This window comes from Carya illinoinensis, chromosome 14 (genome assembly GCF_018687715.1).
Source record: "Carya illinoinensis cultivar Pawnee chromosome 14, C.illinoinensisPawnee_v1, whole genome shotgun sequence".
NCBI lineage: Eukaryota > Viridiplantae > Streptophyta > Magnoliopsida > Fagales > Juglandaceae > Carya > Carya illinoinensis.
In genome coordinates, this window is record NC_056765.1 from 32,009,274 (window position 1) to 32,023,452 (window position 14,179).

The 14,179-nt window shown below is 36.0% G+C and overlaps 2 protein-coding genes across 2 annotated transcripts; both read left to right on the plus strand.

The window, feature by feature from the left end:
* The first annotated feature begins 1,253 nt into the window (after window positions 1–1,253).
* Window positions 1,254–2,531, plus strand: LOC122293855 (TMV resistance protein N-like). The gene is made up of 2 exons (XM_043102301.1): window positions 1,254–1,909; window positions 2,150–2,531. Exons 1-2 carry the CDS (start codon window positions 1,332–1,334, stop codon window positions 2,529–2,531), a joined length of 960 nt encoding a protein of 319 aa, XP_042958235.1. The 5' UTR covers window positions 1,254–1,331.
* LOC122293856 (disease resistance protein RUN1-like) lies at window positions 2,531–5,063 on the plus strand. The gene is made up of 5 exons (XM_043102302.1): window positions 2,531–3,262; window positions 3,345–3,635; window positions 3,748–3,955; window positions 4,065–4,228; window positions 4,401–5,063. The coding sequence occupies exons 1-5, from the start codon at window positions 2,531–2,533 to the stop codon at window positions 5,061–5,063; spliced, it is 2,058 nt and encodes a 685-aa protein (XP_042958236.1).
* Window positions 5,064–14,179: the final 9,116 nt, after the last annotated feature.

Genomic DNA, 14,179 nt, shown 5'->3' on the forward strand with positions numbered 1-14,179 from the left:
TATTAAATAATCAAATAAAAACAATAAAAATAGTACTGTTACTGGTCAACCTGAGATGGAAAGTTCAAAGTAGATGCAGCATCAACTATCCGTTACAAGCGCGTATGTACGTGATTTCCAGAGTATTTTCCACCCACTTTAAAACTTTTTAATAAAACACAAATAATCATATACACTGTTAAACCCGTCGAGCTTGTTGGACAATCGAACGATAAGTTTAATTTTTCAACTCTTCTCAATTTATTTCAATTCATCTCATTTAATTATTATAATTTTTTTAAATTTTAATATAAAATATAATAAATAATTTAATTTTTTCAAATTTTAAAATAATAATCATATTAAAAAATAATATTTTATTTAATTTTTAATTTTTATCTCTACTCAATTCAATATTTAAACCCGTTCTAATATTAAGTTAAATTAAAATTTTTATAAATAATAATGAGTTAAAATGATAGAATGAATTACGTAAAATTTACTTAAAATAATATAGCTAAGTACAAGATGATAGAAATTACGTAAAACCTTTCGCATGCCTTCATAGGCCCGCCCTATGTAATTACGCGTACGCGTTTTAATTAAGGGTTTTGCTACATACAGTCGGGAAATGCAATCGGCGTGCAGTCGGCTGTACGGAATGAATAAAAAAAATTATAAAAAAATTATTTTATATTCAGGGAGACCTACATGAATTATAAAAAGTTATAAAAATAATTTTTTTTTCATATAGATCTCGTATTAATTTTTTTTTTACAGCCGACTGCACGCCGACTGTATTTCCCGACTGCACAAATCATTTCTGTTTAATTAATGAATTGTAAGGACAACTAAAGAGAGTTGACAAAGTCTTCTGGCCGTGTCATTCAAAGGAATTAATTCTTCTACGCGTTTTATTAATAATCTCGCAGAATTAACAGAAAATAAGCAGCAAATTTGGTAATGGCTGGCTCCATTTTATCAATTAGGTTGTGCAGAAGATGAAATGGAATGATTAATATCCCTTTCATCTCCTTCGAAGACGGACGGGCTCTATATATATATTAATATTCTTTAAGATTAATAAACGCGCGTCTATGATAATAATTATTTAAGAAAATTAAAAAAAAATATATACTTAGAAAAAATAAAAAACCCAAATGACGTCTGTAACTTTGAAGTCATTTGAGTGTCTATGACACCCTCGACGGGTCTAACTCTAAGTCCATGGCTTCTACATGGGTATATAGATCACCTCATGATATCTTCATTGTTCTTCTCATTCTCTAAGCCCGCAAATTACCAATATTTCCTTCCACAATTAAGCTTCTAAATCTCTAGCATTTGCATTCATGGCCACTCAATCACCCTCCTCATCTACTTCCGAAGATACTAAGAAAAGAAAAAGAGACAATTCATCTTGTTCGGAAGAAGATGAAAAAATCATAACCTCTTTCCCAACTACTTCCTCGACGCCTCGATGGAAATATGAAGTTTTCCTTTGTTTCTATGGTGAAGACACTCGCAAGAACTTTACGGATCATCTATATGTTGATTTAAAACGGAAAGGCATTCTCGTCTTTAGGGATGATGAAGCACTCAAGCAAGGGGAATACATTTCTCAAGCGCTTCTGAAAGCAATTCAAGAATCACAATACGCGATTGTTATTTTTTCGGCAAAATACGCTTTTTCCAAATGGTGCCTCATGGAACTTGCTGAGATAGTTGAATGGGAGGAAAAGAAAAAGCTCACAATTCTTCCTATTTTCTACCATGTGGATCCTTCTGACGTGAGAAATCAAAGTGGGTCATTTGCAGAAGCGTTCACTGCACATGAAAAAGATCCCAAGATAGACAAGAAAGATACGGATATGTGGAAAAATGCTTTGAGAAAAGCCGGCAGTATCGCCGGATGGAACATACTCCACAGGTAATGGTTAGCCCTCTTTTGATTTTCTTCCATTGACAGCTAGCAATCAATTAACATCTATATATTTACTTAAATTATAACATTTATAATTTTTAAAATGTTTACATTGTGATCTGGTCTAAAGTGTTTCGCTTGCTCTAATAAACAAGGCTAATTATCAGCTAACGCTAGCCTTTTTTTTTTTTTTTGGCTCGTATCGATTCAAGTCTCATCAATATTAATTGTTCTATCAATTAATAGGTACGAATCAATAATTATACAAGAAATCGGTAGACGTCTATCTCATGAGTTGAATTCTAGATTCTCACGTCATGATTACGATAAACTTGTTGCAATAGACTCCCATGTAGACAAAATGATGGAGTTATTGGATATGGAATCGAATGATGTTCGCTTTATAGGAATTCATGGGATGGGTGGCGTTGGTAAGACAATGCTGGCCGAAATAATTTATGATAGAGTTTCTAATTCTAATTGTCGATTTGAAGGAAGCAGCTTTATTTCTTGTATTATAGAAAATTCTACTAGTGCTGGTGATCTATCTTCTTTACAAAAAGAACTCTTTTCTACAATCATGCAAGAGGAAATACATGTATACAATCATCACCAGGGAATTGGATAATGAAGAGGCTGCAGAATAAAAGGGTTTTTATTGTCCTTGATAATGTGGATAGTGACGAGCAAATGACGACATTAGCAGGGGATTGGAAATGGTTTGGTCCTGGGAGTAGGGTGATTATAACATGCAGAGATAGTCATCTGTTGATAAGAAATAAAGTGAATGATATCTATAAGGTTGAGCAGCTCGAAACAACAAAAGCTTTGCAACTCTTTAGTTTGTCAGCCTTCGACAAAACCCATCCTCCAAAGAATTACATGGATCTATCTATGGATTTTGTGAGGTATGCTCAAGGCCTTCCTTTAGCTCTTAAAGTTTTGGGACGTCATGTCTTATTTGGGAGAACAAATATAGATACATGGAAAAGTGTTAGGAATCAACTAGAAGCAATTCCTAATAAAAAAATTATGGATGTACTTCAAATAAGTTTGGATGGGCTGCAGGAAATGCAAAAAGAGTTATTTTTAGATATGGCGTGTTTTTTCCGAGGACAGCATTGGGTGCATTACAACTTTTTTGAGGTGTTAGAAAGTTTTGGTCATTATCACATCGACATTGACGTTCTCGTTGAGAATTCCCTCATAAGCAAATCAAAATATGGATTGTTGTCGATGCATGATTTGCTAAAAGAACTGGGCCGGGAAATAGTTCGCCGTAAATGCCCTGATGAATCTGGAAAATGTAGTAGACTGTTTTGTTGGGAGGATCTCTGTCATGTACTGAAGAATGATACTGTAAGTTGATTAGTGTAGACATTAATATAAAAATTTATATTTTCATCCTAATACTTGCTAACCTGTTGTTCTTGGTTATCAGGGAACTAATGCAACTAAAGGCATAGTCGTGAATTTTTGTCCTGAAACGAAAGAGAGACTCAACGCCAAAGCATTTTCAAAGATGACAAAATTGAGATATGTTAAATTTCATCATTCTCAAACTTTAAAATGGCGTGGAAACCCTTTAAAATACATGCCAACCAATGAGTTGCGATACCTAGAGTGGTCTGGATATCCTTTGAAATCTTGGCCGAGCAGTTTCCAACCAAAAAATCTTACTGTACTAAGAATGTCTGGCAGCCGCATCAAACAACTATGGAAGGGGTCGATAGTAAGTTTTTCACTCGTATAAATACGTATTCTTCTTAATAATCCCCCTTCCTTTTCCAAAGAAGTTAATATGTTCATATTTTGATCCAATAAACTATGCTTGTTTATAATAGGTTTTAGACAATCTAAAAGAATTTGATGTGAGTTTTTCTAAGAATTTGATTGAAACACCAGATTTGACAAAAGCCCCAAATCTTGAGAAAATAAACCTGAAAGGTTGTAAAAGCTTGTGTGAGGTCCACCCATCCATCGGAAGTCGCAAACGATTAAAGAATTTGCAACTTCACAAATGTTCAAGCCTTGAGAAGTTGCCAGAACTGAGTAAGTTGGAATGGCCGATATATTTTGAGGCAGGGGAAACTGCTATAACACAAATACCATCTTTCAATCTACTCCCCAAGGGCTTCTAGCTATGAGGTTCGTCTTGAAGGACGCAAGTTGATGAGAGATCCCACCTATGATATCGAATCACTTGTAGAATATCAGATGGAAGGAAAATTTTCAACAGATGTAGTGTGCATTGATTTTGATAGCAAAGGAGAAAAAATTTTAGACATGGCAGGTGGAATTGTTGGGAAATTATATGGCAATGTGGTAAGTCAGTGTGTCTGATCTCTCATTATCTTCTTTAGAAACAAACAAAACATGTAAGAGAAATGCTTTAATAAAAAAGGATTTCATTTCACAAATAGAAAAACTAATAATCGCCTTGCAATTGATTAATTTTTGCTGCAATTAACATCTCTTTTTGGGGTTGTTTTTATAGATGATAAGTGGGTGGTCGTTGGGATTCAATATCCCGAAGTGGGTCCGGTATAAAAGTAATGGCTCCTCTGTAACGATAGATTTGGATGGTATTACGAATCCGGAGATGGGGTGTGCTTTCTTTATTGTTTGTGATTCTGATAAATTCTTTTCCCTTGATGAAGAAGCTTCAATTTCTTCGTTATTTAAGGAATGGGATTATCATTTTTCATCGGTGAGTCCTAAATTATCCTTTGAGAGGGATGAAGAAGAATGTCGGGAGGAATGTTCTTTTGAATACTTTTTAATTCCTCGTCTCTTGGACGACTGTTTAATTAAGACAATTGGATTTTGGGTGTATATACCGGTGATTTTGCAGTTTTTGCGAGTTTTGGATATACGGAGGAGGCTCATAAAGATTTCATTTGAAACAGGCCGTTATGAGAATGGTTCTGTGAAATTCAATGAAGCGAAAGAATGCGGGGTGCATTTAGTATGTCCAGATGATGGTGCTAATTCTGAGTTCTTTAATAGCATTGCTCCTTTTCGCCACTCGGGATCTTCAAATTCATATTCAAATTCAGATTTCCATCGTCGATATAGCTGTGCAATATATGAAAAAACAGAGGAAGCACCATGGCCGGATGTCATGATTAGGCGAGTGAACCAACATGCACCAACTTAATCGACCGGAACCGAAGTGTGCATATTATTTGAGGATAGCTTTAAAATCCTCAAATAATGTTCTCTGCTATTAATTTACCAAAAAGGCTTTTTGTCTGTTTTCATCGTACGTTGTGGAGCAACTTCTGGATAGCTTTTTATTCTGAAACAGTACTTGTTCATGAAATTCTTCAGATGGAAAACAATAGCTGTTCTTTTTTTTTCCTGTTCTTTCTGCTGGTGTTTATAACTTTATTGTGCAAAACATTTATTTTGCTTACCATATTAATTAATTTGTATTTAATTTCCTGAACTAGTGGTTGTCTTTTCTTTTCTTCTCCCCCCAAATGAGAATAATTGGAGATGATTCTATGCCAATTACTTGTTATTTTGCTTGAGCAGGTGGTTGTAAAGTTATAACTTAATTGTTTCTACCTCTGATAAAGGGAAAAGAGTATCTTTGAAAGGAAGTTCTGAAGTGGCAGACATGGCATTGTTGTAATGCCTTTGAAAATGAGGGAAAATCAACAGTTCTGAGTGCTAGTTAAGGCCATAGTATCTTACTAGTTACTTTGTTGGGTTCCTAGAGCAGCAAAAAATTAAATAAATGATCAGCATTTGTTGTGCTGTGGATATTCCATTATTTGGTGCTTTGAGCTAATGAAGTACTTGCCATGCTGACCTAATTATTCTCCACTCCTAAGGAAAATTTTCATGCTGATTATTTCCTCTTTTTTTTTTTTTTTTTGGAAGGCACTTTTTTTTTTCTTGGTTCAAAGGGTTTACATTTCTATTGTTGTCACGGGTACAAGTTTCTGTTTGGGCATCTTTTATTTTCTCTTAATTTTTCTTTGGCCAAGCAGAAGATAAATAAACGTTTTATGCGAGGAATACTTAGGCCTTGTTTGGATTGAAAATGCTGATCACATCTCATCCAATCTCATCTCAACATATAAACATCACAAACATGAATACTTTTCAATTTCAGATTTTTAACTTTTTTATCTAATCATTACAACTTTTCCAAATTTCTAAACAAAAACAAGAAACAATTCAACTTTTTCAAATTCTAAATAAAAAATAATATTAAAAATTGAATAATTCTACTTAGCTTTCTCAACTTTGCCTTCTAAAAGTGTTAACTCGGTCTGATTGTCCTTCACAATAAAAGAAGAAGAGGTAGTAAGTGATAGTTGTTATCTGCACAAAGCCTTTGTATAGACAATGCAAGACTTTTTTAAGTTGAAATTTAGAATGAGGAGTGTAGATAGTAGAGGAACCAGTGTTTTGAATGTTGAGGCCAGCTCCATCACTAACAGCAGCTGTTTCATGACTTGGTAAGCCTCTTGAATGGCGAGATTTTCATGTTGTTTTGTGATGTGTGCATTGGCACCACTATCACATACCATGGCTGACTATCAACCCTTGGTTGGATTGTGCTACCATTGAAGCTAGTTGTGGAGGACGATGGTGCCCTTGAAAGGAATAATCCATATGGTGAAAGCAATCCAAGGCTTCATTATTTGATCTGCCACAAATCTGACATCGAGCCTCGGTGGCGTTATGATGTTTGGAAGAAGTTACTGCAAGTGTTGAGGGCCACCTGAAGATTTGGAGTTCCCATTTCTTGGTGGAAATTTTGAGGAATGCCACGAGGAGGGTACCTGTTTGGTGTAGAGAAGCATTGTTTTTGCACTAATATTGCAAAGTTGGAGGGATCTAGTACTGCATCATGCTGTTGCTGCAAAACATCTCATGGTTGAGTGGTTACTATTAGAAATCAGCAAAAGATAGAGGATTGACTCGAGTAACCAATGAGAATGAGTTCACAAAGGAATGGAATGAGGGATTAAGGCCCCTAATGATGAAAGAAATAAGGTCTTCATCATCAGTGGGCTTCCCTGTTGCTACAAGCTGGTCTGCAAGAGACTTGGCTCCTTGTAGATATTCAGAGCAAGATTTACTGCCTTAAGAGAGACATTGAAGTCGTCTCTTTAAATGAGACACTCAGGATATAGATTGTGAGGAAAACCGATTGAAAAATATAGTCCACACTTGCCGAAAAACAATGGACACAACAGACTCGAACAAAGTCATGTCGATCCAACCAAGAAGATGTTGGTCCTTTTTCACCCAAGCAGCATGTGCTGGGTTGGGGATCTCTTTGCCTTGATCATAAACAAGACAAGGATGAGGGCATGGTTCAGAACCTTCCAAAATGCCCATAGTGTCGTGACTTCTTAGAATAAGAACCATCTGAGACAGCCATTGGAGGTAGTTGCAACCATCCAAATTCACACCAGAAAACTGTCTAAAGGAGGGAAAAAAATTGAAGCCTGAAATGTCATTTGAGCAGAGCAGAGGAGTGGACAGAGGCGTTGGCCTAGTAGTGCTCTGATACCATGAACAAGATTATAAAATAATGGTTGATCAACTTGATCAAAACCATGAATTGTATTTCATTATATAGAGATTTACAGAGTACAAGGAATGGGAGGTTACAATCTCAGGATTTGTAATATAATACTATTTAAGGAAACAATACACGTAAAAGAATATACAATGAAACGAAAAATATAACTTGCCATACTGATGATACTCAAGATCCTGGTAATTGATCATCGTGATCTTCAAATGATTTTGAGTTGATATGTTGCATGGTTTTTTCCGTATTAGGCTACTCTTCACTAGGGAATACTCTTAACAATATATTGCTTGTACGTATGTGGAGTATGATGATTCATCTTGGTTAGTTAATGATTTCTCAGTCCATATTCGAAACCAAAAATCGGAGCTCACAAACATGGAAACATGCATTTTCTTCTAACTTGTAATGATTGAAGGAAAAAAAAACTAAGCCACATATGAATTTATACTTTAAAAAGACTAGTTAAGGTTACAATTTGAACTCTTTGGAGTCATATGAAAAGGCCATGAATTACTTCTCCCTCCGAGTTGATTAATATCAGATCTCATTCCCTACTTTTTTTTATACTTAATCCAAAGGTATTATATAATGTGTGAAAACCAGTCTAGCCGCTACAAGGGCATCGTATTGATTTAATAAATTATACAAAGCTCAATATCTACCATTTATGGATAACTTACAGCTATACATTTGCTATACATGGGATCCTAACATGCTATACATGGAAGGTGATAGATACACAATATGCAGAGATTATCAAGGGAGGGAGTCATAACTGTAACGAGGGAGAGAGTCACGATAGTAACACTACAATACATATCTGTCATATAATTGGTCTGCATTTCTTGTCTCAGATTAAGTTGAAATCAATAACCTCATTGGACGTCACTCAGCTTTGGTGCTTTGATGCCTCTGCATATAAAGGCCAATCTGGCACCCCCAGTTCCATAAAATGTACATATATTAGTACCATGCAGCACCATTGATATGAACATTTGGGATGAGAAAGGTGGACTTACATGCCATTCCATGGTTTGATGTTAGTGTGGTGCTGGGCTTGGTTACAGGAACTTGTAAAAATGTAGAGTTCTTTAATTCTATAGCATAATTCAAAATTTGCATATTTTGAGTTATTTTTTATGTTATATACTATGGTTCCCATGGTTTCTAGTAGGGGTGTAAATCGGTTTGGTCCGGGGGGGTGATGGACCGAAATTTTTAGTCCATCATTTTTCCCAGACCGAACATCCATAGGGATTGGTCCGGTCCGGTCCAATTATTTTTTTTTCTTCTTTTTTTTTTTCTAAATATCTATATTCTACATATGACAATTATAATTTTTAAAATTTTTACATTGTTTGGTTTTGGTTCGATAGCTCAAGTGTTGCTAGAGGGGAAATAGTGAAGTATGAATTAAAGAGTTTTGATTTTTCTATTAAACAACGATAAATATTCTATCAATTCAAGTCTCGTCAAAATTAATTGTTCTATCAATTTAGAGGTACGAATCAACAATTATACAAGAAATCAGTGGTACTATATCTATTGAGTTGAATTCTAGATTCTCATTGCGTCATGATTACCAGAAACTTGTTGCAATAAACTCCCATGTAGAGGAAATGATGAACTTATTGGCTATATATGGAATCGAACGATGTTCGCTTTGTAGGAATTGATCATGGGATGGGTGGCGCTGGTAAGACAGCGCTGGCCGAAATAATTTATGATCGAGCTTCTTATCAGTTTGAAGGAGGAAATATTATTTCTTGTATTAGAGAAAAATCTAAAGCTTGTAGTCTAGCTTCTTTACAAAAACTTCTTTCTATGATCATGCAAGAAGAAATACATATATATGGGATCATCGTGAGGGAATTAAGGTGATCATAAGGAGCATGCTGCGTATATAATAAAAAGGATTTTATCGTCCTTGATGACGTAGATGGTGAAAAAGAACTAATGGCATTATCAGGGAGTCCTCATTGGTTTGGTCTAGGCACTAGCGTGAATATATATCATAACTTGCAGAGATAATTATTTGTTGAGAACAAATGAAGTTAATTATATTTCCAAGGTTACATCATTCACTTCTTCTAGAACATGTAGCCAAATCAATCAATAGTTTTACCAAATTAATTTAATGTTTGATATTAGGGTTGAGCAAAAATTTGGAAATTCGATTTTGTTTCCAACTACGCACCGACTCCGGAATTTTTTTAACTAAAAAAGTCGGAGGTAGTAATGTACTGACTCCGACTCCGATATTGTACATATTTTATAAAATTATATGTATTTTTTATATATTAATCATATATATTTTATACAACTATAACTTATATAGTTAATTAAATTCAATAATATACTAATATGAACAAATTATTATAAAATAATATGCTTATACTATAATATAAATAGACTAAATTCACTAATAATTGTTTAGTATACTTAAACACCATACTATTAACTATTACTACCATGTAACACTAATGTATAATAACAACTAATTTATAAAGACTAATGTATAATAACATAAAATACTAATTATATAATAAGTAATGTATAATAACATTTAATACTAATGTATTATGTATAAACACAAATATATAAATTTATAATAACATGTAATACTAATTTATAATAACTAAAATATAATAACACATACTAGCAATATATAATAATCAATGTATTTGCACAAATTGTGGGACATGGGTGTCTAATTTTGATAAGTTTCTGAAATATCACGTCGTGTTTGCTGATTTTGGAAAATTAGAACCTGTGTTTGCACAAATTGTGGGAAGTGGTATGGGCATCAGTGAGGGATCGAAGAGAAATGAGAAACACTATACACAACCATCCTACGTCCCCGCGGCGGCATCACGTCCCACGTGGCAAAAAGCCAACGACGCCGTTTTCTTCTGCATAGAAAAACTACCCAAGACTTCTTGCTTCCGCCCCAAGGCCAAGCCTCTCCCTGTCGTCGTCTCTGCACCACTATCACTGAAAGTGTTCCACTGCCCAGCCCCATGAAAGAGCTGCAACCACCGTGTTTCTGTTTCCCCTACAAAAATTGCCAGCCTCCATCTCACATAACGCCTCTGCTCAGCCATCGCGAAACCACCATGGTTAGCACCACAATGAGCCACTGCATCCTCCCACGGCACCACCCCATCCCACGAAGGACCACATGTTGTAAACTCTAAGCACAAAGCAATTCAGAAAAAATATCTAAAGTATTATTGAATTCAAAACAAGCTGTTGGCTTATATAAGCCTTACAAAGAGATAAAATTTGAAACAAACAACCCACGTTTTACTGATCCTAATAATGTGGTAAATGGCTAAGGAAATGGTCAGACTCTACCTACATGTCCTGAATAATAGGATTTATTAACTTAATGAACTTTGACAACTTCAACTATAACTCTAACAACCCCAACAATTCCTCCCCTAAACTGATTGTAGTAATGCTTTCAATTTACTCGTGGTACCACACACACACCCATTGACTCACGCAGCTTCAAGAACACATCCAACTTAAGTGGTTTTGTCATAATGTCTGCAACTTGTTCTTGTGTGACACAATGCTTCAGCTCAACAATTCCATCTTTGGTCAAATCACGCAAGAAATGAAACCTTACATCAATGTGTTTGCTGCGTCCATGCATGATTGGGTTCTTGGATAGCTTAATAGTGGAACTGTTGTCACATAACACAGTGGTACAATTTCCTTGAGAATGACCAAGCTTCTTCAATACTCTCCTCATCCACACCACTTGACAAGAACAAGAGGCAGCTGCCACAAACTCTACTTCAGTAGTGGACAAAGCAACTATAAGCTGTTTTTTTTTTTAAGACCAGGACACAGCTCCTTCACCGAGTAGAAACACATAACGAGAAGTGCTTTTCATGTCATCTATATCTCTTGCATAATTACTGTCTGTATATGCCATCAATTCTCCATTACCCTCCTTTCGATAAAAGACTCACAAATCCAGAGTACCTTTCAAGTATCTTAACACCCTTTCGCAGCTTGCAAATGCAACTCAGTTAGACTTGCCATGAATCTGCTAATGAGAGACAACACATACATCAAGTCCGGCCTTGTTGCAGTTAGATAAATAAGACTTCTGACCAATTTTTTGTACATGGTAGCATTCACCTTGGCTCCTTCTTCATCCTTCATTAGTCTAACGCCAGGAACAATGGGATTCTTCACACTATTACTGTTCTCCATTCTAAACTTCTCCAAAACTTCTTTTGCATACTTTCTTTGACTAATATAAATGCCTTCAGGATTTTGTAAAACCTCCACACCGAGAAAATATTTCATCTTTCCCAAATCAGTTATATCAAATTCAAGTTTCATAGAATTCTTGAACTTAACAAACATACTCTCATCATTACCAGTAAAAATTAGATCATCAACATATAAGCTAACAATCAAAATTTTACCTCCATCTCCTGTTTTTATGAATAAGGTGTGTTCACAGCTGCACCGCTCAAATCCTTCTTTGACAAAATATGCTTCAATTCGGCTATACCATGCACAAGGAGCTTGTTTAAGGCCATACAATGCCTTCTTCAATTTGTACACCTTATACTCTTCACCTTTCTTCTCATAACCTTGTGGTTGCTCAACAAAAACTACTTCATTTAGCTCTCCATGCAAGAAAGCTCTTTTGACGTCAAGCTGAAACACACTCCAACTATTTCGAGCTGCTAAAGCAATTACCATTCGAATCGTATCCCACCTAGCCACAGGCGCAAACACCTCAGTATAATCTATGCCATGCTGCTGTGCATACCCTTTTGCCACCAACCGAGCCTTACACTTGTCAACCTCGCCATTTTCGTTGAGTTTGGTCTTGAAAACTCACTTTACTCCAATCTTCTTCAGTCCTTTAGGCAAATCTATCAGCTCCCAAGTCTTATTTCTTTCGATCGCTTCTATTTCCAAGTCTATTGCAGCTCTTCACTTTAAACTTTGAACAGCTTCTTCAAAGGTAGCCGAATCTGTAGTTGAGGTAAACAGAACCAAATTGTTGTGCTCAACTTTTTGTTCTGAAAATTCTCCCCCACTCACATAATCTTCAATCCAGAACGGTACTCTTCTGTTCCTCCCTTCTGGTGAGCTTTCTTCAGATGTCGGAGAATTCTCTCCAGGTGATTCACTCAAAGATAAGCTAACCTCTCCTCCTTCTTCTTCTGCTACCACCTCCTCTTCAAATTCTTCTTCACTTTGATCATGTTCACTTCCTTCTTCATTACTACCTCCCCACTCAAGGATATCAAGTCTTGCTTCTTCACTACTTCTCCCCCAATCCCCGCACTCATTTTCTTCAAAAACCACATCTCTGCTTACAATTATCTTCTTGGACGCTGGATCATAAAGTCTATATGCTTTAGACTCTTCACTCATCCTTAGCAGTACACATTGAAAACTCTTATCATCCAGCTTCTTTCTCTTATTGTCTGACACATGAACATGGCCAATGCATCCAAAAACGCGAAAATAATCAACATTGGGTTTGACACCACTCCAAGCCTCTTCAGGAGTCATATCTTTCACTGCCAATGTAGGACTTCTATTGAGCACATGTGCTGTCCAATTTACTGCTTCTGGCTAGAAGTTCTTTGGAACTTGCTTCTCTGATAACATACTTCTAACCATGTTCATGATTGTCCTGTTCTTGCGCTTAGCTACTCCATTTTGTTGGGGAGTGTAGGTTGCAGTGAGCTGCCTACTAATACCATTTGCTTTGCAAAAGACATTGAACTCGTGAGAGGTGAACTCTCCACCCCTATCTGTGCGCAGACAACAAATAAAAGCTCATGTCTCTTTCTCAACAAGGTTTTGATAATTCTTGAAGATAGTAAAAGCTTCAAATTTTTCAGAAAGAAAATATATCCACACCTTACGACTGTAATCATCAATAAAGCTTATGAAATACCTCATCTTACTATTGGAAATAGGTTTGATGGGTCCACAGATGTCAGCATGTACCAACTGTAGTTTTTGTGATGCTCTCCATAAACTCCTCTTTGGAATTGCATCCCTGTGTTGCTTTCCCACCATGCAATCAGTGCATATTTTGGATGGTGCCTTCAATTGTGGTAGTCCTCTCACCATTTGCTTATATTGCAATGTTTTCAGACCCTTGAAACTTAGAGGCCCATATCTGCAATGCCAAAGGTTTGTGGTTTCTTCAAGAATTGTTTGGAAGCAAGTGGGAGCTTTCAACAGAATTTTTGCAGACAATATGAACATCCTGTTTGCAGACATTGCTGTTTGCATAATAAGCTCGTTCTTGGGATGATAGACTTTACAAACTCCATGTTGTATCAAAATAGCTACACCTCTTTCTTGCAATTGTCCAACACTTAATAAGTTATTTTTCAACTCAGGTATATAGAAAACATCAGTGATTACCTGAGTAACTCCAGCAATTTGCAACCCAATGTTACCCTTTCCCAACACAGCCATGTTGGAATTATTCCCGAGCTTCACAAATTGCCGGAATTCCTCATCAAGATCTGAGAACCACTCCTTATTTGCACACATATGATTGCTGCACCCTGAGTTAAGGAACCAGACATCTTCTCTCCTTGATTGATTAAGCTCCACATATGACATCAGCAACATTTCTTCTTTTTCCTCAAGCTCAGCATAATTCGTTTCCTTCTCCCATTTAGGACACTCATATTGAAAGTGCC